This window comes from Caretta caretta, chromosome 4 (genome assembly GCF_965140235.1).
Source record: "Caretta caretta isolate rCarCar2 chromosome 4, rCarCar1.hap1, whole genome shotgun sequence".
NCBI classification, from domain to species: Eukaryota; Metazoa; Chordata; order Testudines; family Cheloniidae; genus Caretta; species Caretta caretta.
The window spans coordinates 31,732,682-31,759,568 of NC_134209.1; the positions used below are offsets into that span (position 1 = coordinate 31,732,682).

Sequence of the window (26,887 nt, forward strand, 5' to 3'; positions counted from 1 at the left end):
CCACGGGCTGTGAAAGAAAGTGTAAGATATAAAGCTAGATTACACCTTTTTGTACACCTTTCTGTTAGTTGCTTTTTCCTGTTGGTGTCTGAATTGCACATGCCTGCACCAGCTCATGGTGTAACAAGTACCCTATTACTTACCTCTCCATTTACATCCCCTCTGCATCTGGCCTTGTATTCCAATACACTTTGCCAGATCAAATAATTGTTGTAGGTAAAATTCTGATCCTTAAGTTTCATTTCTCAGTATGCCACTCTCCCTTGGGGAGATTCATAGGGAGAGCAGAAAGTCAGAATTCAGACCTGCTATGCTACTCTGACAGGAGAATGCCCTCCCTCCCCTGAAATACCAAGAGTAAGAGAGAAATGAAAAGGAATAGGCAAGAGAAGAAAGGGAGTGGCTGCCGGACAGACATACAGGAAGGGTGTTTCAAGTGGGAGCTACAGAAGAGAAAGCTCTCATACCAACAACAAGGGTGAGATGGTGTGAGAAGACAAAGAAGAGCTCAATTGCAGACCATAAAATAGCCGTAAAAATAAACAGGCAAATGAATGCACACCACTTCTTCACTATTTTATTTCACTCCTAAATTCTTACAGTGCAAGTCTACCCTGAAAAGTGACTCTCTAAAGATAGTATCTTAGGATCTCATGTGTATTGTCACTCAATGATTTTTAGATCAGATTTGCTCAGTTGACCAGTAAAAAGATGTCTTTTCTGGCTGCCAGCCCTGTAAACACATCCCGGGCCGAGACACTCAAATCTTCCTGTCTCATGCTTCGTTACCAGTTACACCAATTCTGCAGGCCAGATTCTGTTCTCTCTTATACCTGTGCAATCCCCTTCTCTGCAGACCATTGTTATGCTTATCCAATTCTACTGTCTACAAGGGGCCGCAAAGAGAGGGGGGAGGATCAACAAACATAACTGAGGAAAGAATCTGCAGATATAATATAGTTAACAGTTCTCTCAATTATGCATGAGCCAAAATGGAATTCAACTTGCTTTCCCATTGCTGAAGTGTAAACAGGAGTGAAAAGTAGTCAAAATCTCTTATTAATGTCACTAAGGCCAGTAGCTGAGGAAAGACGCATCTACACTGCAATCAGGGTGTAATTGCAGCACACAGACATACCCAAGCTATCTTATTCTAGTTAGCTCAGGTAGTAATAGGAGTGCAGCTGCAGCAGTACAGGCTTCAGAGCAGGCTAGTCACCTGAGTAAACCCAGGGCCTGTGTGGGCTTGTGGACCCTGTATTAAAATCCATGCTGCTGCAGCCTCGTGTTCATGCATATTGTAGACCTATCCCGGACAACAATACCCTAAGATTACCCACAGGGAGAACTGTTAAATAAGAAAGTGCCAGTGGTAAATAGTCACTTTTCAACATAGACCCGCACTTTAAACTAGATGGTGTAAACACCGAGTCTGCTAACTAGAATTCTGAAGAATCATTGTCCCATTGCACTACTGCACAGTTGAAAGAAAATTCCCCTTTGCAGGCTACTTCCTTTGTGTAGTCTTTATACTTCCACCAAATTTGTGACTATTGCCATTTGCTGCCATGGAAAAAGACACTGAGGCCATAATGAGAAGTGACACAAGATCAATACTAATACTATGGATCTCCACTAATAAATATTTGTATGGATCCATTGCAAGGTGCTTTATTAAGTCAAAACATGGTTTGGTCCATATGGGGTAATGCAAACAAATCTGTATTTATCTATCTATATATTTAAAGTTGTCATTTAGGTGAGATTTTCAAAGGAGTTTAAGGGAGTTGGGCACGCAACTCCCTCATATTTTGAGTGCTTAACTCTCTCAGGCTCTTGAAAATCCCAATCTTAAAACCCACTCCTGCAAGATGTTCAATGCAGGCGTATGCGTGAAGCCCTAATAGTGCAGGATCAGGGCCTTACTTCTCGACTGGCTAATTTAAAAGCTGGGAACCAGACATCCACTAATCTCAATAGACCACAACCACAAGGAGGGGCAATTTGGATTGATATTTTAATAACTGAACTTCCCAGACTGGGCAATTAGCTCTTTTTTGAATGCTAGTGTCAGAACTATAAAGGTTCTATCCTGTATTATTATTTTTTTATTTTTCTGGTGCTCATTCTTGATGGATCTGGCCGCCCTGTTCAGAGGGTCCTTCTTTTGATCCTATCACTCATAAATGGATGTATCTTCTTAAAACTGAATATTCAAACGACATGTGTTGATTGATTTGTAAATGATCAGTGAAAATAAATATCTTGGTGCTATTAAGGGACAAAGAATTAATGATCACTGAATCCTCCACTGGGTGGTAGGTGGGAGAAGACTGGGATTATGCTGATTAAGATAGGTTAACCATTCAAAGAGCTCTTCTAGAACGATAAATACTTGATAATGGATATGGGATGCTTCAGTAATTAGTTACTGCTGTGCTGCTGAATGTCACTAATATGTGATATATGACAAAAATTAAGATGACTCACTCATGAATTGTAACTCAGAAACTTTGCATTCTACTTTCAGCGAATTCTTCTCAGAAAAAAATCCACTTCCTCTTTCCCCTATGATTTAATAAAGCTTCTTTTTTGCTCTATTCTTCCACCAAGCAGTGACACAAAAAATGAAAGAGCAGATTAGCAGCCAGCAGGTGAAACTGACTTTTCTACAGAAGAAGGTTGACAACATTTCTGCTACCATGAGTGATGTGAGCAAGACACTCTCCTCTCTGGAAGGCAAAATCAGTGAAGATAAGGGTAGAGACTTCCAGTCTTTCCTAAAAGGTAAAAGAAAGAAAGAAATTAATGCAATCACTCACCCTGTTAAAGGTGCCAGGAAAAATGTTCTTATGCTGACCTCTATTATTATTCCATATTTGCAGAGGGAACTCTTTCTTTGTTTCTTTTGACAGTACAATTTTTAAAAGACCTTTATTTTGGTCTCTTTAATAGTAAATAATCAATACAATATGTTGTGTACTCTCCAAGGTAAGTTAAACCAACCCACTATTAGGGGATATGAGTTTATCTACAACTTCTACAAATTTCCTTTCCTTTGCACTTTCTCCATTTTGCTAGCTGTCGGAGAGATGGGTTTTGCTCTGTTTCTGAGAAGCCTGAATAATATTTGTGCAATACATGTTTCACACAGGTTTGGGGCAAACCTTTAAGGAGGTTTGTTGTTGTTTGGTTTACAATCCAGCATTCATTCTATTGAAAAATTTGCCTTTGTGATAAAGAGTAAAATTTTCCAAATGGTAATTGAGGGTTTAGCCCTATCTCCAAGGAGAAGGATAGCTGTGGCTAAGGCATTTGAATGAGGGCTTGTCTTCACTGCTTTAAAAAAAAAAAAAACTTCTTTTTTTTTATACTTTGTGTTACCTGTGAGAGCTCTCCTGAGGTAAAAACATAGCAAAGACAAGGTACTTGTTGTCAAGTTCTTTCTTGACTTCTTTGTTTTTTTTAAAAAAAACATGACATGAACCCCAACCCCTAAAGTAAGTAAGAAAATAGAAAATAGCTATTTTGGGAAGGTGGCAAGGGCATGGCCAATGGGTCAGTGCGGATCCACCTGCAGAAAACAAGGAGGAGCAAGGACACACATCAACTACTCCTTTGCATGCCCCGTAGTAATAGCTATGGTCCAGCTGCACAGATACCTCAGCTGATCAGGGCTGAAAATTCCTTCCCTCAGAACTGCAACATTTTGCTCAGTTTCCCAGGATTTGCCCCCAACTACTTACTTTGGTTTTTTATCCATTGGCTAAAGAATAATTTTAGGAAACTGGTATTGTAGGCATAAACAACATGCTTCTCTAAACTTCGCTTCTCTAAATCTACGAAATGTAATTCATGTTTCCAATCCTTCTGTCTCCAGAGTTGTATACTCCACATGCTGTGTGGTTCTGCTTTACCCCTGATCACATTTGTACTGTCTCTCTCATTCAAATTGGCCTGCTTTCACTTCTACATTTATTGACTCTTGGGCACACATTTAATTCGTCTTCAAACATTTCCCATTTCCCCTCTGCATCTTTTCTATCCATTTCTTTATTCCTTTCTGTGTTATCCATCATTTACACATTCTTCCAAGATATGCATTGCTGAAATCCCATGCCCATGCTTTCTACCTATATTTTGGACTCATTATAAACCTAATTACGAATGTACATTATAAGAATAGCAGTTTTTATACTATGTCTGTCTACAAATGGTTTTCGAGTTTTTATTGCCTTTTCCTATCATGCCCCATGTTTTACCTGGCTACATGAAATCTCCCATTACTAGTTCTGTGTTAGATTACCAACATAAATCAATCTCCTAATCAAGTTGCTATGATGAAAGTGCTGCCATCAACTGCCTTTATTAGCTCTAATTATAAACCTCAGGCCCGGGTTGTTGCCAATCTTTTTCAGGTGCGCTGTGGGGAGACTGGAAACTAGGATCACATCTCTCCCTGGTGCTGTCTTCATCAGGGGTAGGGACAATTGCAGTTTCTGTGCTCTGGGGTACACAAGTACTGCTCCCTCCATATTCCCCCTAGGGCAAACAGCATACCAGATTGGGGTGAGGTGGAGAAGGGCCATGTCCTCAGACCACCTCCGCACTGACCTGAGAAGTAGGACAGATGCACAGTGGATAGGATGCTGCACCCCATGAAAAGGTGCAGCAACACATGTTTCCGAGGAGCATGGAGCCTTCATCGGGGTAGGGACAATTGCAGTTTCTGTGGTCTGGGGTACACAAGTACTGCTCCCTCCATATTCCCCCTAGGGAAAACAGCATACCAGATTGGGGTGAGCCCACAAGGATTGTACGCCACTTCGTTCCTCCTATTTCAGTTACAGACCATCTTTCTTTCCATTGAGATCTTCTGCTCCTCTCCTGTGCTCTCCACATGTTTTTCCTCTTCCTCCTTATCCCAACACTTGTAATATCTGTTAATTTTTCAGTCATGGTTACCGAGTACCTCGCTCTTAATCAGTGGGTCTCAAAGCACTTTACACAGGAGGCCAGTATCATTTCCCACAATTTACAGATGGGGAAATGGAGCCACAAGTGACTTGCTTGAGGTCACCCAGCAGGGTATCAGTTGAGCCAGGATTCAAACCCATGTCTCCTGTGTCCAGTACAGTGCTCTATTTGCTCGGCCACAATGGCTGCTTGCTGAGCTCTGTTCTGTGTACTGACAGTACCATGTATGCCAAATTCTTCATCTCTTTGCACCTCAGAGCATACTTGGATATTTCTGTCCTACCTTAGACATATGGCACCAATCACCAGGGTATCTGTCATGTTCCTTGCATTTGTATAATGAGTATCAGATACTCCAAGAATAGAAAGACCTTTTCAGTAGGTTCTTCGCTGCATTAACAGACCTCCCTTCCTTCTTCATGCCCAAGTTATTCTCTCTGAACATTTCCCCTCTATTTTCGGTCTAAATTTTATATCTATTTTCTCCCTCAAACTACGTTCTTGCTCTCCCATTTGCTTTTTTTCTCTTCTGACATTTTTAAATAGAATCCTTCCATTATTATAACAGTATCTTTATATTATATTTAAAATATTAAATTGACTGTAGAGTTAAGCAATTAGAAGTCAAAAAATGCCAGTTACAATTGGACATGAAACCTTAACTCTGCCCTCTTTTGCATGTACACCTTGATACATGCTATTCCTTCATTAATAGTTGAAACTGCAAAGGGAATTTATAGCTGCAGACTATAAATAAGTAGCCAAATTGGAATTTGGCCAGGATTAATACCTGTAATCTTGCTAAAATGGACAGGGATCCTTACTGACCACCAGTAGCAGGGACCTTGGTTTACAAATTAACTAACATACAGCTGCCAGCACAGCCCTGAGCAAAGGGGCAATATAAGTTGCACCACCCAAGGAGTAGCCCCAAGAGGAAGTGACTGTGATTCAGAGACGGAAACCCCTGTGAAGGCACAATTCCTGCCCTGCTCTCTCCAGGGCAAAAAAAAAAAGGGTCACTGCAGCCACTGAAAGGATGCAGATTACTCCCTGTGTAGCAGCTGGCTGGCTACCCTGATCTGCAAGCATCCTTCTTCTTAGCATATGCACAATGAGTCTTAGGTGGCATGTGACCAGGATTCCTCACCAGAGTTGGTCCCCTGGTTGAATCATTAGCTTCCCCGGCCTGGGCCAGGTCCTGGCGGGGAGTGCAATGTGAACGCTCATCCATGCCCCCCCAGCAGTGGCAGGGCAGAACCTAGGCTTGTGCATTTTGTCAATCTGCTTGATAATGGGGGGGATATCCGAAAAGCAGGGGTGCTGCGGCTCCACAAAAGACAGGCTGCTTTCCACTAAGGCGGAGCACTGATTGACCGGGAAGGTAAGGGTACCACATAGCCCCGAACAAACATCTCTTTCTGCAGCACCCAGGTTTCCTTTGAAGTGGTCTCCCATCTAAATAGTAGCAAGGCTTGATGCTGCTTAGATGAAGAGCGCTGACAAGGGTACTTTGTGCCTCTCCGTATCCATTAAGGTCCTGCCCTGCCCCCGTGTTTACGCTTTTAAAAATCTGGAACATTTTTCAAACTGAAGCAACTTTTCTGACTCCTGGATGAAGACACCCACAGTGCGTCTGTAAATTATTTTATTCTTAAACCACATCTTCAGTTCTTCACCCACTGGGTTTTCATTCTCAGGTTTCCTCCTTACAATCGTCTCTGACTTTGCCTCTTTCCTGCTGCAGCAGATTTGTGTCCAGCAGTTAAGCAACAAAAAACTCTGCTTGGAGAGCCCAGTTTTATTCCTTTGCTCTGTTAGTGTGTGTGTGTGTGTGTGTGTGTGTGTGTGTGTGTGTGTGTGTGTGTGTGTGTGTGTGTGTGTGTGTGTAAAAATCACCCAAACCTCTGTGACCCTGGAACACAATAAATAAGTGCGTGAATTGCCAGGAGAACTCCCTGCCATTTCTTAAATGGCATCTCTTCATGCTCTTGCACCTACAACCCCTCCTCCCTGTTATCTCTCTTGGCTCAAAAAAGCCACTAGCTGAACTATTGACAGCTTCTTTGTCGAAGCATCTGGGGCGTTTACCGGTCATTTCACCAGACACAATACACAGCAGGTCTGTTCTTATTTCCTAAAAAGCTACTGTTACCAATTTGGCTCACTGCTTTTCCAGCTGGAAATACACACACAATTCAAGATGCTTAAAACAAGGAGCTTCCTATATAGTCAGGCTTGTTGAATGGAACACTTTTCATTCTGAATCCTAATTGCAGCCCAAATAATTTTCAGAAGTTATATAGGCAAGAACCAAAAGCATGTGTGGCTTTTGCAAACATTTGGCTACTTGTAAAGAGCCATGTGTCAGGTATGACTTATGCTCTTCCTAAGGCCAAATATCACCATGGTTTAATTCCACTGGCATAACTCCTTCTAGAATTAGTACTTATGTGAACGAAATTAAAAGTACAAGAGGTGCCACTACAACTAGGCAAAGGTGTGACCTGCAAAGCACCAGCCTTTTTCAATGGTCTTGCTGCTGCCTACAAGTTCTAAAGTGTCAGTTGTACCAAAATTAGAAGGATCCATCCCCTCTGTCTTGATTCCCTTTTTCCTGTCCATCTCCTTTTATCCACTCACTCTCCATGGATGACAGGTAGGCTACAATGAATTTTCTTTCTTTCTCCCCCTCCTGACCAAACACAGACAAGGTAAAACAGATATTTCCTCCCCTAGTCTTCTAAACATGGTGGTTGAGGGGAAGGATTAAGCCTTTTTCTCAGAGTAAGCCAAGAGAACACACACACCTTCTCTGTTGCTCTGCTTGGGACTAGGCAAATGAATGTTGAACCCACACATTCAGTCTCTGATTCTGAGCTGATTGCAATCATCAGTAAAGCTCCATTTGACTTCACTGGAAACAGTATCAGGTCCTCAAACACCAACAGGCCACTTTATTACTACCATATTAAATTAAATTTACAAGCAAACAGATCACAATGAGACAACCATTACATTTCAGTTCCTTACGACACACTGTGTGTACTCATGAGATGAAAGAATGTTGGATGTCTATAAACAAAAGACTATTTAGTTATTTGGTTTTTGCTTTTTTTTTTCTTGTTTTTTTTTCTAGGTCTCAAGTCTAAAAGTATCAATGAACTAGTCAAAGACCTTATCAGAGAGCAGTTTAAAGTCTACCAAAGTGACATGCAAGAGACAGTGGCCCAAATTTTCAAGACTGTGTCTAGTTTATCAGAGGATCTTGAAAGCACAAAAGAATTAGTCAAACAGATGAATGAGACCCAACAAAAGTATGCCCAGGACAAAGAAGACAGACCAACAAAGAATGAAATCCTGGAGCTGAAGAATGATATGGTACAGATGAAAGAGGAGATGAGGTTTGCTTGTGACAAGCCCATCAAAGAACTACAGGCAAAGCAGAAATCCTTGGAAGTTGACTTGCAGCATGAGCAGTCAAGAAGCACCATTTACTATGAATCTCTGAATAAGACTCTTACAGAAATGAAAGAGGTCCATGAGCAACTGTTATCAGCTGAACAGATGTCGGACCAAAATGTCCCTCCAGTAGATAAAGCAGTGAATGATAATGTTACAGAATATATTCTCACTCTACATGAGAAAGTGAAGAAACATGGCCTAATGGTGCTGCAGCTGTATGATGACTTAAGAGAACAAGATATCAAGATCAGCAATCTTACTGTTACATTAGAGATTCAGAGAGATTCTGTTCATACAGTATGTGAAGACATATTGTCAAAGTGCAGGAATGACTTCCAAATAAAGCTAAAGGGCACAGAAGAGAACGTGCATGTCTTAAACAAAACCCTAGCTGCTGTCGTCTTTCCATTGGGCAATAAGATGGACAAAATGAATGAGCAAATTAATGATTTGTGTTACGATATGGAGATCCTCCAACCCTTGATTGAGCAGGGACCACCGTTTAGTCTGACAGCAGAGTATGAACAGCAAATTGAAGTGGAAGCAATCAGCAGGACGTTGGCAAACCTAACCTCTGTTGTTAATAGTCTGAGTTCCACCGTCAAAGAAATTGTCAAAAGTCAGGACGGACTTAAAAGTGAGGCTCAAACTCGAGATGAAGTCTTTGAGAGACGTATTAATGAATGCCTCATGGACCTAGAAGATGGCTTAAATAAGACCATGACAGTTTTAAACAGTGCTGTTGATTCTATTCAGGATAACTACGTTCTGAAAGATACTCTAAGTGTCCTGCAAAATAAGACCGAGGCCTGTTGTGGTGCTGAGAAGATGGACAGCATACTGGCATTTATTCCCCAGTTCCAACGGTTGAATGAGTCCCTTCAGACACTGATCAATGACAAGCAAAGCCACCAATATGCTTCAAAAGTAATTCAGGACCTTTCCAATTTTCCATATGAAGAGCATGAGAAAAAAAGCCTCCCTGACCTCAGACAAGTTTACCACATTTTAAATGAAACATCATCCAAAATGGTTGAGCACCAACAAGACATCAGTCGACTAGAAGAAAAGCTGTTACACTCTACAGTGGTCTCAAAAGATCAAGAAGTTCGCCTGCAGAGCATTGAGTCAAATATAACCAAGCTTTTGGTGAATAATTGTGTTTCACTAAAAAAAGGCAAAGTTGCTTCAACGGAACAAGAACAAATGGTCTCTCTCAAGTTACAGACACTGAGTTCCAGAGTCAAGGCACTGGAAGCAAAGTCTATCCGTTTCTCAGTTAATATCCCTCTTTTGAACAAGACTGCTTATGAGGCTTGGGGGCTGTGTCAGGATGCCTCAGCTAGCATTCGAAAAGTGAATGCTAGTGTACCCCAGTTAATTAAACTTGCTCAACCTGATATCCCACTGCTGCAGAGAGGCCTAAAAGAGCTCATAGAGTCTGTATTAGAAATAAAAACAGGGACAATCCTGTCTAATTTAACCTGGTATGTGGACAAATCCATGGCTGATGCTCTGAGCAATATTACCAAACTTCAGAAGCAGATGAAACAGACTGTAAAGAAACCAGCTGCAGCGAAAAAAGGGACAGTGAATGCCACCACAAGTCTGGCAGGCCGAAGTCAGAGAAACACAGACAACGCTATAGAACCAGGTAATGCATTTTCCAGGCACTAGCTGCTGGGGTCTTTAATGTTATCATAAAGGCTTATGTAATCAATGTGATTAACCAAGTCAATTAGCAGTCCCAACGGAGTTGGCAGGAAACTTGACGAAAAAATGACTAGGAGTAAATAATGCAGCAGCTCACTCTCAACATATCTGTGACTGTGGGTGTCTGTGTAATACAATTAAAATCCTGCAGTGGGCCCATGCCAGCTGACTTGGGCTCGTGGGGCTCGGGCTGCAGGATTGTTTAATTGCAGTGGAGATGTTCAAGTATAGGTGGCGGCACAGGCTCTAGGACCATGTGGGGTACGAGCGTCCCAGAGCTTGGTCTGCAGCCCAAGCCTGAACATCTACACCACAGTTAAATAGCTCTTAGCCCAAGTCCTTTGAACCCAACTCAGCTGGCATGGGCCAGCTGCAGGTGTCTAATTGCAGTGTAGACATACTCTTAAAGTATGTTTGTCCTCTAGAAATGGACTTTTTACAAAAGACCTCCTGAGGTCCCATGGTTTTTCCCTCAGTGAAAGGATGTAAAAGTAATGATGGGTTAGTTTTTAAATACCAGCCCAGCCTTTCAAATTCAACTGAGAATCTGAAAATCAAGTGGCAGTCCAGCTAATGCATTAGCTATAAAGATTCTGCAGTTGGATGTCAGAATAAAGATGTGAAAACCAGAATAGGAATCCAGTTTGCTCTTCAAGGGTTGCATCAGCTTTGCACAGGCCCGCCGACGGGGGGAGGAGGAGGGAAGAGGGCAATTGCCCAGGGGTCCGGGCAATTTAAATGGGCGCGGGGGGGGTCCTGCACTTCCTCCCACACCCATACACCCTCCCAGAGCCGACACCCAGCACTCCCTCCCGTACCCCAACCCCCTGCCCCAGTTGGTGAAAATGAGTGAGGGTGGGGGAGACTGAGTGATGGAGGATGGAGTGAGCAGAGGGTGGGGCCTCAGAGAAGGGACAGGACAGGGGCATGGTCTTAGGGAAGGGGTGGGGCAAGGGTCTTTGGTTTTGTGCGATTAGACAGTTGGCAACCCTACCGGGTGGGCATGTAAAAGCCCTGGCCCTGCCGGAAGAGTGCACCCTGCAGAGCAGCCGAAATATCTCACTGGGCACCTGCCAGAGCAGGCGCGGCTCCGCCAAAATGTCAGGCGGACCACGTCCGCACGTGCGTGGCTTCTGCGGGCATGGGGCCCACTGACTGTTCTGCCCTGGGGCCTGGAATTGCTGTCAGCTGGCCTGGCTTTGCAGTACTAACAGAAGTGCGGGGGGCGGGGAAATATAGGCCCCTGCAAACACTGAAGCACATGTTTCCCTTTGAGTATGTGAGCAGTCCCACTGATATTATGGGACTACTGCTAGCTACTTGAAAGCTTCATTAAGACTACTAGTGTACTTAAAGTTAAACACATGCCTAAGTATTTGCAGGATCAGGGCTCTCGCCAGTAAAATGGGTCTAACTGAATATACTTAAAAAGCAGATCCTGCTGAGTAAGATGATGTCATTTTTACAAAGGCACGTTTCAGAGAAGAATCACATGTGAACGGGTTCCTAACTGCATGTCAGAGGTCTAATATCAAAAAGTAAAAAGATAAAATGTGAGGTACAATATTGGGCATAAGATTTGACTGAAATTCTACAACACAAGCAAATGCTTAGTCTGTGTCACTTCTGGGAAGAGGAAATAAAATGAGAAAAAAATTAAGATGCTGGGTAAAATTTTCAAAAATGGGTTGGCGATTTAGGAGTCCAAGTGACTTTGGTAAATGGGATGTGGGCTCCTAAGTCACTTGGGCACTTTTTGAAAAAATTATTCACGGTCTCTGCAGGATAGGGAATGGTAAGGGAAATAAAAATGTCCATGTTACACTCCCCTGTTTATACGTGCCTAAGCATGGGCAAATCTCTTTGTGTCACTCATCCACCTTTCCTATCCCATTTTCCCCCAGGTTCTTGGAATCTGCATTGTGTGCAGGAACCTATCCAGTTTTTTCCCCATTTCCACACATCCATTACTAAAGCTAAGCCAATGGTGCAAAAAAAAAAGATTCCTAAATATCCATTGGATTTAAAAAGAAAACTGCAGTTTCACTCTGTTTGAGACCCTCTCGTGATAGCTTGCAAGATCTTGAGCTTTATTGGAAAAAACACTGATTAAGGCTTCAGTTCAAGTATTTAAGCATGTGTTTAAGTCCAGCTATTCAGCAGAATATTTAAGCACATGCTTCAGTTTAAACACACATTAACCCCATTAACCCAAAGATCAAAGAATTGGGCTCAAAGTTGTCTTATCCTTCGGGGGATAAGTCAATCTTTTATCTGGCAACTGAAAGATGCTTAAAAATGCACTGAAATGTGCAAAACCTTTTCCATAAAATAAAAGCAAATTTCAATTATTTATCCTAAGAACAGCAACTCCTTCTGAGCCATCTCTGTTTTCTGCCTGCCTCTGTCATTGCACAAAAGATGGAAACTCAAAAAACCTTGATCCTAATTAAAACTAAAGGGAAAAAAAAATGATGTCACTGATCCCTCCTGGATCTTTCACTTTGTTGGAAACTGTCACAAGGGCCACTGCCTGGAGCACAGGAAGCTGCCAGCTGCTTATTTTTAAGCGTTAATGAATAAATGTCAGTCCTATTTATTATTTATATGACTGAATTTTCACAAATAGCTTTCTTGATAACTTTGGATGTGCTTGTAGAAAGCAGGGATCTTTGCAGATAATAGCAAACACCCATTTTTTTTTTAAGTAATTTTTCTATACAGTTTGAAAGTAAGGTTTCTATAGGATTTTCTGAAGAGATTGAGGCTTTTGAATACACTGTAGATAACCCCTTAGCACTGTCACTAGTTTATTACTGTACAGTTCTACAAATAGTCTAAACATTATCCCTCTTACGCCTATGGTCCACTCTGTCCTATTCCTTGTGGGAGGGATTTTTCTCATCCAGAAAGGCCCCCCCATCCATATTTTAAGAAACCATACATAACACTCCATAAGAGTCTCCAAATACAAATGGTCAGCATCGCCACTGAGTTACAATTCTCTAATTACTGATTTTAATAGGACTTAGATGTTTGTTTTTCTGGGCTTGTCTTCACTACCAGGGTAAGTCGACCTAAGTTAAGCTACTCCAGCTATGTGAATAACATAGCTGGAGTCGACATAGCTTAGGTCGACTTACACCGGTGCCTTCACTGAGCTGCATTGGCAGGAGACGCTCTCCAGTCGACTTCCCTTACTCTTCTTGGAAAGGTGGAGTATCAGAGTCAACCAGAGTGTGATCTGCCGTTGATTTAGCAGGCCTTCACTAGACCTGCAAAATCGACACCCGCTACATCGATTGCAGTGGCGTCAATGTCCCCGTAGTGAAGACAAGCCCTCTGTTTAGTTTTGTGACAGCTTGAGGAGCCTAATCCTGCAACCCATATGGAAGTAGAGCCAAATCTTGGTCCCACTGACATCAAAGGTAGAATTTCCATTGACTTCAGTGTGATCAGGATTTGACCCTACTTAAATGAATGTGAATTTTGTGACTAATGTTAATGGGGTCCCACTGAAATCAGTGAGACTACAGTGTGAGTTTGAACTCTGTATGCGTATAAGTAAATGCAAAGTTATGATCTAAGTAATGGCTCCACCAAGTAACTGACTTCAGTGGGATGACAGTCTTTGAGCAGGTGATGTATTTTGTGCCTGTGTGTGAGAGAGCGAGAGACCAGGAAAGGGAGAGATAAGCATAAAGGTTATTTTCTCTTTGTTCTCATCTCCTGTATCTTATTTCCATTCCTTCCATCTCAGTACACTCACATGGACCTGACTAAAGTCAACCGTTCACAGTTCATCAGAGAATCAAGCATCCCAGAAGTTATAGTTTGTTAAGGTTTCAATAATATTTCCACTTTATTTTCTATCTTTCTGCTTATTGTTTCTGGCTCAGACTCCCCAGAAGCATGGTATGTGCAATAATGGATAACAACAGTACAGACTGAATGTTTTTGTCTTTCAATAAGCTATATCAGACCATTTAATTTTAATGCCCAATTCCCATTTGTTCCATTGGGGGTGGGACACTCATAATGAGGCTTAAGATGGAGTTCTGAAGTCTGTAGATGTGGAAATAGAGATCTATTTTGGGTCACATTTTACTGATACATGTAAATTCTGACTCTTCCTGACAGAAATGTTAAGCTTTCATTGTTGCTTTATCATTCAAGCCTGCAGTAAAATAAGCCCATTTGTATTTTGCATTAAGTGTTTTAATTGCAAGAGACTGATGATTATTCTAATTCAATTTGACTCTTCATACTTCAATTGTGCATATTTAGTTTGATAGAATAATAGGCAGATGAAAGGCGATGGTGATGGCTTTTTTTTTTTTTTTTTTAATTTAGTGCTCACAAAAGGCATTGCAACGGAGGTCCTGGAGACTCTCATTCTCTGTTGTCAAAAAAAAAAACCCATAAGGATAGAGCTACTGCAGTACAAGCTACCTCCCCACTGCAAGGCCAATGTGCTTCAACCCTGAATGCTACCAGTGAGGTGACAGTGTAATTCCATGCAGCTTTGGCCTCTCGGCTGAGATTGCCTCCAGGGCAGTCAATCAATCTGTGCCTCTTGTGCTATGGACATCTAGCCACTGGACTGAGACCAGGAATTCATTTCGCCTGTGCCACTGAACAGCCATTACTTTTATCGCTGTCAGACTGGGCCAGATTCAGACGACTGACCTAATTGTGACTACGTTGCAGTATGACAGCCTATGGGAGTGTTAGAAATCAGTTTGGCTCAGGATAATCCCAAACTCTGCCCATCTTTTAATGGTTGCAGGTAGTTAGACAGTCACGGTTACTGAAAACCAAGCATTGAGAAATGACTTCTAAATGCTTTCCTCTTAAACCATTCCCAAATTAAATAATTGGACTCATGCCTCTCCATAAACAGGCCAGCTGCAATAATCTGTTCCATCAGATTAGTAAATATCTGATTTCTTTGTAAATAGCACCTCAGTGGATACTGACAGTTTCATTACTTGTGTGAAGATTTGTTTGTACCACAATCGGCAGAATATTCCCTAAAGAGAGACTGTGGCTGTGTGCCTTTACCAAGAGTAGCAGAACTCTGCCTTAATGCTACATCTGTCCTCTGTCCCACTGTATGGCATGTAACTAGTAACCTTGTTTATCTTATCCTGTGCAGTTATTTCTGCCATTTAAACCTTTCATTTAACTATCCTTGCTGAGCCTCTCTTTCACTTACCTGTCCCTTTAAGTGACTTGTGAAGGCTTAAATAAAAAGAGATGAAATGCTGTGTTCAGAGACATTTCCCTAAGTGAAGTCTGTTTGCAACTTCCTCCATTCAGAAGATGTGTATAGTATGGCAGTTGTGTTTAGGGATGTCATGTAGTGCTGAATGGTGCAAGGAGAAGGAAAGTATTTGGTGGCTTGACAGGGTCATAGTGTACTACAAGCACAGCACAGAGCCTACAGTGCGTTAGCAGATAGCTAGAGGATGAGCACCTCTGGGAAATTCCTCACTTTTTATGAAGAAAGAACAGGAGGACTAGTGGCACCTTAGAGACTAACCAATTTATTTGAGCATGAGCTTTCGTGAGCTGAAGTGAGCTGTAGCTCACGAAAGCTTATGCTCAAATAAATTGGTTAGTCTCTAAGGTGCCACTAGTACTCCTTTTCTTTTTGCGAATACAGACTAACACGGCTGCTACTCTGAAACCTGTCACTTTTTATGGATTATTTAATAACTTGGCTTGGTCGTCTCTAGGAATTGGAGGGCCAGATGCTCAGCTGCTGTAAATTGGTGTGACTCCATTGACTTATGCCAATTTATATCAGCTCAGGGTCTCTCTTGATGAGTTTAACTTCACTCTCCATGGTACACGTGTTCCTCTCTTTGCAGCCCTTTAACCAACCGTCTCCTTCCGAATGCAGATTGCTTCACTGGCCTCTCCTTCTGGCTGCTTCATGGATATATGTGTTCCTTTTTGGTTGTCCCTGGCAGCTAGGCACAAACACAGGCCAGTTAACAGGCTGAGATACATTCAGCATCCCATGCACGCTGGGCTGTCCACGCAGAGGAGCTGGTGCTTTTGAACTGTGGCACAATCAGCCACTATCCATCCTTCCTTACATACAACAAAAGCAATTGTGAGAGTCTGAGAAATGTGAGTCAAGAGTCACTTCAATTAAATATAGAGCAAAGCGATTATCCAGGCAGGAGCAAACAAGTGCTTCATCTTCAGCTGCCCGTGTTGTGACTTTTGACACTGCAATCTTACATTGCTTTATTTCAAGCACTATTGTGACGGATGATACTCACTGTCGGGAAAAATTACATGAGATACACAAGAACCTTTTTGGTATTTCAGTCCATAAGTCTGATCAGTTTAAACTCAAGAGACATTGCAGAAACAGAAAAAAAGCTTTAACATTCTGTTCAGTGAAATAACATTCATCATATAAATAATGTGACTAAATGCAGTAGCACCTGAAATGGCTGTGCTGGAAACTAAAGGTACCTCATTCACAGTCATGGAGTTTATCTGTGAAAAGAGACAATACAACACTTCCCCTGGCAATCAGAGCTTTTCTGAAAGGACCTTTCATCTCCCAATGACCCCTTTAAATTTACCATCCTATTCTTACACACCTAGAAGTTGTCCAACTTGCTGTCTTTTCATAGGACTATACACAATTTCAGTTGCTGGACTCTGCTCTTAAGACCGGAGTCTGTTGTATAGTATGGCTGAGACCAATGCACCACAAATTACAGCAAAGAAAAATGTTCTCTATGATTTTTGGCTTTGATTGACCGGTATAACTGGGGAAGAAAAATTTGCGAGCTTCCCTGCTCAGAAAAGTACATAAGCCTTCAGGTGGTTTGGGAGCTCTTAATCTTTACCACTTTCCATTGAACAGTTTGAACCTTGTACATTCTTTAATTTCAGGGACAGATTTTCAAAGCAGCCTCTGTGGTAGCATGCCCAAAATTGCAGGCGCAAGGTTTTAAGTGAACAAATCATGATGTTCCAGAGCTCAGATGATATATCTTAGGGATTGCCTCTGTCCCTGTGCCATACCGCCACAACTTCAGGAGAATCCAAGATGAATCCTGTTGACTTTATAAGAGAGGGGCGGCTGGCAGAGCTCCAAGACATGGGAACTTGATGCCCATCTTGGTCCAGAATAACCCAAATTTGGTGACCTTTCCCAGTTCTGCTGCCACCTAATGGAGTGGTGGGTAATGAATGCCATCCCTGAGATAGCTTGCAGTGGATTGGTGGACAATGATTCAGGACCAGCAATGGGCCTACTTGCCATGGCCTAACTGCAAATTTGTTAGATGACCCTGGGCCATCCACCCACAGTAGGCAGGGTTGTAACATCTTCCATCTTATCTCATCTAGCCAATCTTGACAAGACATGTAGAGGTGTGGGTGTGTGTGTGTGTGTGTGTGTGTGAGTGAGTGAGAGAGAGAGAGAGAAAATGCTCCTGGAACTGGCTGCCTGGAGTGAAGATGTGCAGGTAGAACAGATTGACTGACTGATAGGGAAGGTCCTGCTCTGACTGAACGCTCTCTGAAGTTGACTTTCACACACAAATTCAGAAGGGGAATTTCACCTGATTTTAGGTATGGATAAAAATGTTTTCCATGGCCCTAGTCAAGACCCAGTGGGCGTCATTGTAATTAACGTTGGTGAATATAGCGACCATGACAATTCAGGTTATTTTTTTCCCTTTAAAACAGGTGAGTACTTGGGCTGCACTAGCTCCCCCTGCGAGAATGGAGGAACCTGCATCAATGAAAAGCGGAGTTTTATTTGTGCTTGTCGCCACCCCTTTGGAGGAGTCAACTGCAGTAAGAAGTTGGTGGATGAAAATTCTGTGACTGTAGGTAAGTACAGTATTTAGCAAGGCAACATACTAACGCATATGAGCGTTTTGCATCATGCACCAATCAGCCAGCATTTGCTAACATCATACACTGACTAAATATCTTGTGGCCCCCTCTAGAGACTGGTTCACAGAGGATAAGGGCCTACTACTGCTGCTACCAGTTAAAGTTACTCCTTTAGCTCAAGTAGAAGAGTCCTGTGCTTTAGCATTGAAGGACTTAATTCCTGTTGATGACCCTCTTTTAGCATGGCCCACATCACAAGGTTTAATTGGTCTGGGTCACAGAGCCAGCCACAAACCGAGAGAGCTCCGTGGTGGGTTGAGTAGACAGGTTACTGGGGAAGGTGTTAGAAATGTATTTGAACAAGCTGAGATGGAATTTTATTACACAATAGTGAAATCCCTTCACTGGGAAATGATGGGCCCAGCACTTCTTGGGGTGTGCTGTAAATCCCATTAGCTACTGCTGAGCCTGGGGCCAGATCCTCAGCCAGTCAATCAAATCAGAGGAATTACTAGGCCACCTAACGATCTGCACTCTGAAAGCCACATAAATGCTACTGGGAACAGGGAAAGCAGAAAATATATTTGTTCAGCCAAGCTTAAAAATAAATAAATACACATTTTACATCCAAGCCACATGAAATGTGATTTGAATGCTACTTGCAGCAGCTGTTTGGCTGCTTCTCATTCATGACTACATGTGAATAGTGAATAAAATCATTTGTACAGTAGCAGGGATATTAGCGTGTATGCTCAGCTGGAATGGGAAAAAAACCCATACATACATTTTTATTTTCCCCCATTTGTTGTCAGGAGTGCTAAATCTCTCCCATATTTGTGTAGGGCCTGTGAGCACAATCCCTGGCTTCAGAACACCCATACACACTGTGTAAAGATTTGTGACACAGGGAAAGAAAGAGATCCTGCAGTGGGGGCAAGAGTCAAAAATAAAAGCTTTTCTTAATAATAATGCAGTACGGTCAACAATGAAGTTCCCTTGCTGTTTCTGACATACAGCTTTTGTAGGTGCACTTGGCACTAATTGTGGAGGAAACTGCATTTTCTGCAGTGCATAGGGACTCATTTTGTTTCTATTCTAGCTGCTGAAGCTACTTGACGAGATGCCTTAAATGTTTCTACACTGAGTCTGTTTCAATTCCTACTTGAAACTCTGACATACAGTATGGGTCCTCTTTAATTATGCAACACATGGGGAGTGGGTTGGAAAGACCAAGAAACACATCTCAGAAATACTCTTTACTCTTTGCAGATTTTTCCAAAGGATCTTACAGATATGCACCTATGGTGGCTTTCTTTGCCTCTCACACCTATGGGATGACGACTCCTGGCCCCATCAGATTTAATAATCTGGATGTCAACTATGGATCTTCCTATGTCCCAGCAAGTGGAAAGTTCCGTGTTCCATATCTTGGGGTGTATGTTTTCGAGTACACCATTGCATCTTCCAGTCCTCGCGTCTCTGGCTATTTAGTGGTTGATGGAATAGACAAGCTCGCTTTCCAGTCTGAAAATGTCAACGGTAACAAGTACATTGACAGGGTAATAACTGGGCATGCTTTACTGGAGTTAAACTATGGTCAAGAAGTCTGGCTCAGACTGGCAACTGGCTCCATCCCAGCCAAGTATCCACCTGTCACTACATTTACTGGTTACTTGTTGTACCGTACATAAGTCAGCCATAAATGCAAAATACCACCTTTGAATGAAGCAGCCTGCAGAGTTATTTGTCTGTACCTTGAATTTCCTCCTCTCCTGCAAGGTAAATTCCATTGCATAACACTGAGTTTCTCTAAGAAAGATACTCCCATCCTGCAGGACAGGTGAAATTTCAGGAGTCCAGGGACCTGATTCTCCACAGCCTTGTTCCTTGTATAACCATTTACTCCTGTGACAAGAGAGTCCACAGGGGCCGTAATATGAAAATATCACCATCATAAGTGAGTGGAGAATTCTGATCTGATCATTTTTTGTGCTCACCTTGAATGGGTAAGAGTGCTTTTACAAGGCAGTGGAGAATCAGCCCCCAAGTCTGCATACGGTGGGTCAAATTTTGCCCTGATTTTTCCCTTTGCAACCCCCTTCACTCCAGAGGTGTTGCATAGGATTTGCAGCTCAGAATTTGGGCTCCTCTTTAGCTTATTGCATCAAGTGAAAACTATGTGTATTTTCTTTTTGGCCTTATATGATTTGTGAATATCTTTGTATTTTAAGGCTATATTTTCTTCATAATTTTGTACATGGTCTTGTACATAAACAACATGGTAGTAAATAGCTCTTTACTAGAAAAAGGCATAACAAGATCTAATGGTTGGAAACTGATGCTAGGCAAATTCAGACTGGAAATAAGGTGCAACATTTTAACAGTGAGGGTAATTGACTATTGGAAGAACTTAGCCAGGGAATTGGTAGATTTTCCATCACTGAGCTTTTAAATCAGGACTGGATATCTTTTAAAAATATATTCTATAGTGTACTATATGCTCAGGCAGAAGTTATGGGCTTGATACAGAAATTATTGCATAAGGTTCTTTGACCTGAGTGATGCAGGAGGTCAAACTAGAATTATCCCTTCTGGCCTTGAAATCTATGAATGAATATACAAGATTTTGTTTGTTTCTGCACATTATTCAAATTGATTGATTGTTAATGCAATCAAGATGGGTTCCTTCTGTATGAGCCATTCCAAGTTGATGTCATGTGATAAAGCAGACAATATAAATTAGAACATGCATCCAAATGTCTGGTGGTACCAGTTTGAACATGTTATTGGTTTAAAAATTGCAGGCCTGATTCTCCACTGCCTGACACCATTTATAGTCGCCTACACCAGTGCAAAGTGGGTGTAAAAAGCTATCAATGACATGAATGAACAGAGAACTCTGTACTGGCAGCATTTCGTGCCAATTGGCCTTCACTTTTCTCAGATGTGAATGTCTAAACAGGGTGCAAGGCACTGGGTATCAGACTCCTAATTGGGCTTGTTTAAATAATTTCTTTCACTGCTGGATAATGGATCAGATCCCCAATTGCTATAAATCAGCACTGCTTCATTGACGTAAATGGAGCTACACCAGTATACAGCAGCTGAAAATCTGGTCCAACAAGTTTTGGATGCTCTCTAAGTTATATTGCTTTCATTTGCCAGGAACTTGTTTCTAAGAAAGTCACAAAACACCAGGTTTATTCTTAGTACTCATTGGTAGATATACCTGAAGCTTAAACAAGAAAGAAAGAAATGCACTGAAGTCAGGAGAAATACTTTGGAGTCCCATAATCTGAAAATATAGCCTAAAGCTAGGCAATCTATTCATAACTGCTTTTTTTTAGGAATTCAAGGTATTTGAATACTGCCTCCATTCAGGACTTGTGATTTTAATGAAGGTCAGTGGTTTTCTATGGAAGTAAAGGTAATGGACAGACACTTGTCCTTCCAAAAGGCTCTGACTCCCACACTTAGCAGGAACAAACATTATAGGCCAAATTTGCACAAAGTCTGCTCTACCTTATGTCCTAACTGACCCTGATAGGGATCCTTCCCCCAGAAAATCCTCCCTTAAGAGTGTCAGTCAGCTAGCCCCCCCTAAACGTGCACAGTTATGTTTCCCGTGCAGTCGGGTGTTTACTTTAGATAAAAGAAAACAACACAACCAGAAAGAACAAAAATAAAGTTTCCATGAGAGAGGGCAGTGCATGTCTCCTCTGTAATATGCTGCATTAACCCTGCCTCAAAAATTGGCAGCTCCCCCTGCAGAGGGGGGCATTCTGTAGAAAGTTAAAGGTGCAGTGCACAGAAAGCAAAATAAGGAGAGTAGCATGGCTACATTCATCACAAGCAGGATGGAGGTGTTCTTAGGGTGGTTAGGAGATAAGTTGATTCATCATATCCCCTGGCAGCATATGCCAGCAAGGAGATTCCTTGGAGCCTACACTGAAAATGGAGGCTGCTCTCAACTGATGAAAACCTCAAGGGAGAGCAGACAGTGATCTCACAATCTGATCTAACCCTGGTTTATCACCAATGGGGAACAATAGGCTTGTTTGGGACTGAAAACATGCATCTCACTTACCACAGACCAGTCTGACCTACTGCATTTGTTTTTCCTCTGATTCCCATGTGATCTGAAAGCAAGAAAGCCCCTTCCTTTTTCTTTGCCTATATCAGTCAGATAGTTAACAAGTGAGGCACATGCTTTGCTCTGAAAAGCCTAGATTTAAAAATCTGAATTTCAAGGAGAAAAAAAGCCTCAATAACAGTGCATTTACTGGAGGCCTAAATCCACTAATGGTTTATTAATGGATCTCACCATGCATAAGTTGTCAGAAAGGTAACCTGCAGCTCGTTGACCGACACCCAAATAAGCAGAGTCACCAGTGCTGGGAACAAATGCAAACCACACTAGTGTAGTGGTTTTATAATCCTCTCTTCCGCTTGTATGAGACTAATCCTCAACACACCATGAACCTTGAATGTGTGTGCTCCAGCCCCTTCCTCCCCAGTGTACCGTATCTTTCTGTAAACATTTGAAATCCCTGATTTGACACTAACTCATCCTACTCTCACTGAATTTTATCAAACGTACTGCCCACATTCCCAAATCCCACCCCTCCCCTTGTATGACTTTGTCATTTTAATAACGTATTTAGTCCTCTTTATTCCTGCTGTGGAGATGGCTAAATGGCGTGGAAATTACCCTGCAGATGAAATTCAAATGACCCACCAGAGATTGCATCTCTTTTTAATGTGACTTTCTTTGCCCTTGCTGCCCTTGCCACAAAATCCTTCAAGCTGGGTCTCCAGCTTCATAGGCACTAATTATATTCTCACAGCAGCCAGATTCTTGATAGGTCATCATGTTTTTTTAATTTTTCTGCCACAAAAATTCCAAACTCATTAGCTATGGACCAAGAACTCTGATTATATCCAGGCCTTGAGTAGCAATAAATTGGAAATCATCTTCCCCAGTAGCATTGTTGCTATTCCTATTGCACCGATAAAGGGGGAAAATAACTTTTTTTTTAAATACACAATAAGCTGAATCTCCTGGCAAGTATATATTGTGCATTAACTCACAATGATCTTTTCACTCATAAAACAAAGTAGAATTGCCTGTGTGTTCCTGTTAAAAACTTAAATGCAGTTTCTACAGCGTGTGCATGTATCTGCCTCAGCCTTTAAAACTCATTTCTGGGCATCTGACGAAGTATATAAGCCACTTGATCAAATAAAACACATGATACTGAACATAACTGCGGATCAAAAAAATCAGTAAGACTACCCATTTTGCAGAAAAGATAGTGATAAATCAATCAATCTAGATTCTCATGTGACCCGATTAGAAATCGTCCCAAACGATGGCTCCAACAGCATTTTGACATCCCTTCCCCTTCATTTTAACTCTTTGATTTGTTTTCCCTGATGATACAGAGATACCCGGTTGCACATCTGGACATTAGTATCTCCCAAAAGCCCACATAAAGGATCACAAAGACTATCCCAAACCTTTATACAGTAGAGCGAACATTGGTCTCTTTATCTGGGTGACTCAATAACCATGGCAACATTATCTGATTTGGCTTTGACAAGCCCATCCAATTTACTCTGGAGCTTGCATTATCATTTCCTCACCTACACAAACGTAGTTATCACTGAATGCATTCCCCCTCATATTTTTTATCATTCATGCTGAAATCTGCAGTTTTTTCGAGCAAACAGTGTATACCTTCTTCTGTAGTGGAACAAGCAGCGTTCCCCCAAGTCCTTTCCACCTCACTCCTCTATACGAGCCTCAAGAATCAGCACCTGAATCGCTGTCATGAATTGTAGATAGAAGAGTTATTGGCTTCCTTGCACTCCCGTCCTTTTCCTTTTGTTTATTTTTTGGCTGTGAAATCTCTTCTATGGAAGCCTACATGCTTTTGAAACTCCTATTACAGCCTTATCTGCATCTTTAGGATTCAACTATATGAGCAGGAGAGAGACATACTCCTGAAAGCCAAAAAGACAATTTTAGACTATTTCCAAAGGAACGTCACCCACAACAGTTTTTCGCAAGATCACAAAGTTGCAAGCATTTTGTTATCCTTATTAATTAAGTGCTGATACTGAGCTTGGCATTGTACAAGACACAGACATGGACTCTGCCATGCTGAGCTTTATAATGTAAAATCAAACTCTCATTTACTGATCATATCCTGAGTGCATTACACAGTGACTGAGTAACTTCTGAGACTTGATTAACATTTTCAGGGGTGTCAGATATACCAAAGCTAGGCTACTTGAGTCCATATTTTTCATCTAATCCTTAATGGATCAACTTCACACTTCTTTACCCATTCAGCCTATTGTTAGAATGCACAGGCCCTTTCATTGAACCAGGTGAAATCATTACCATTCTGGAGATCTATGAAGTAAGTGGAAAAGGAGACTCTTCTTGTTTTGTTTGGGGGGGAAGCCTTTGTATTTGCTGAACCACATTAATTCAAGTCACTGTTTCAGTAATGTTCAATGAGAAATACTATGAATTTAACATTGCTGTATATTTAATGTGCACAGTGAAATCTTTTTTTCATTTTCTGTGTGAAAAATTGCCACTCATTCTTGAACTATAACAATAATGTGTGTTGTAAATGCCATTTTGTCTTCATGAGTAAGATCTAGTAAACCTTTGCCTTTAAATAGGGTTTCATTCTCGAAATGTTTAGGCAAGAAAATTCAATCTGCAATCTTGGTAATAAAATTGCTAAGAAATATATTATCGGCAGCATGTTCACTTTAAATGTACTTCAGTGCCCCAGTACACAATACTTAGACATTTGGGGTGGTTGCCTTACAGAAACGCCAACCGTACATTCACATATTTCATATACCTAAGCAGAAATCCTTATGAAAATCTTCTTGATGGCGGGTTGCTACGTTGTTATAAAGGATTCTTATCTTAGAAAATGCAACATACAAACAAAGCACAACCAAGGATGTGACTGTTTACAAATAGCATACAAGGCTTCCAGAAAGCTTGCGATTCAAATCTATGGGATTTGTACAAGTGCTTTCTCTGCAATGAACAAAAATTCTTTGTAAATACCATAAGTCTTTTGAAAGCTGTGTGAACACATTATTGAAGATCTGTACATTTCATATCGATGAAGATTTACCATGACGAGGGCTCGATTGTCTCAGATGAAATCACAGGTGTCTGACACTGAATATCTGTTAGAGTATTCTATCTTGTTATCTTGTTGCAAAGCCAGGAAAGATGGCAATTAAAAAATGGCTAAAATGATACACCTGTTTAGAGGGAGAATTATCCTTGGCTCTATCTGAACAATCTGACCTCTCTGCAAATTGCCTTACCGGGGGGGAGGAAATGAGTTAGTACTGGTTTACTTATTGCTTTTTATCATGAAAGGTAAAAACATACATGTGCATTTGTTGTTTATGATTAGTGTCTGTCAAAGAATGTGCCATTACCTGCTTATACTTACAAAAGACAGCATTAAGCCTCAGAACACAGGAGTGGATTCTCAGTGGGTCGAGAGCTGCAAGGATCTCGTTGACTTCCAGGATGTAGCCCAAAATGTATATGTTTAACCACCCCCTTTAACACTGTATGCCCCAGAGACCTGAACAATAGTGCAGTTTGTCCATAGATACCCATTGACATATACAGAAAACACAGGAGAAACAGAAAATATGTTTGGCTGAAAATTAAAGAGTATATTTCCATGTTGTGGACGCAGCTTTTTCCATCAAAAAATCATTTCAATAGAAAATTCCCAACCAAAATTCCTAGTCATAAGCGTTATGAAAAGACTTTCGTCATTAGTACTATTAGATACCGTATTAATCTGAAACACTGCCCAATCTCCTCCCAATCCAACTACATGTAATCCTACCCTACCCACTATCCTTATCCTTTTCCCCAAACTCCCCTGACTTGATCTCCGTCTTGAATTTCCTTCCTGGGTTTGAGTACAATCAGCCTTGGTACCTTCCCATGTTTCCTCTCCCAACTCTTAACTCTCTTTCCTTGATTGCTAGATGCCCTTAACTTGAGTAATATAATTCTGGGATGACTGTCAGTCTCTGCTGAGCAGGGGTTGGATATCCTATTCAAATATGCACACCAGTGTGTTGCCCTAAGATCTGAACTGCCACTTCCCCTCAGTCACATGCTGCAATACTCCAGTGTATGTTCCTTAGGTTAGGGAACTCCATTCAACAGATCAGCCCGCCTGGGGGTGGCAGACTGACTTTAAACCTGCTGAATGCTTTGATGCCAGTATCACCTAAGAAAACACCTGTCTGTGAGAGAATAGATACTTTCCTGAACTGATCAGAATCTGAAGTGGTCCAGATTCAGATGGTGGAGGCTGTTTTTAAAGAATCAGTTTATTCACTTTTGTGCCTACATTTTTTAGAACCACAAAATAGCCAACAATTTCCATCTCATAATATGGATTCAGCTGTGTTAACTGCAATGACTATAGGGATCAGTCCTGCTCCCACTGTAATCAATAGCAAAACTCTAGTAGCTTTCATGGGAGAAAGGTTGGACCCACAGGTTTCTAATCTGTGTTGAGACATATATTCCTACACAAATATTTAGCCTCTTTTACTACTTCTGTTACGCTTGGTTTGGTCCATTTCTCAGGCACAAGTGGGAAGAGCTGGTGACAATTACTTTTTTCAATCACCTGATTGATTTACATTTCTCAGGTTGGAAGCAGATGGAGTTCCTAGCCTACTCTGAATAGAAGCTGCTCAGAATGGGACTGACTCTCCATTGTCTTGCACTAGGTACAGTCAGTTCCTTTTGTGTAAAGTGAGTGCAAAG

The 26,887-nt window shown here is 41.5% G+C and overlaps 1 protein-coding gene across 1 annotated transcript in view; it reads left to right on the forward strand.

The window, feature by feature from the left end:
• MMRN1 (multimerin 1) overlaps window positions 1-24,805 on the forward strand; it is a 56,403-nt gene extending 31,598 nt beyond the window's left edge. The window contains exons 5-8 of the mRNA XM_048847627.2: window positions 2,614-2,787; window positions 8,117-10,096; window positions 17,881-18,027; window positions 19,303-24,805. Coding sequence (XP_048703584.2) covers window positions 2,614-2,787; window positions 8,117-10,096; window positions 17,881-18,027; window positions 19,303-19,724 — 2,723 coding nt within the window. The 3' untranslated portion in view covers window positions 19,725-24,805. The remainder of the gene's footprint in view (window positions 1-2,613; window positions 2,788-8,116; window positions 10,097-17,880; window positions 18,028-19,302) is intronic.
• Window positions 24,806-26,887: the final 2,082 nt, after the last annotated feature.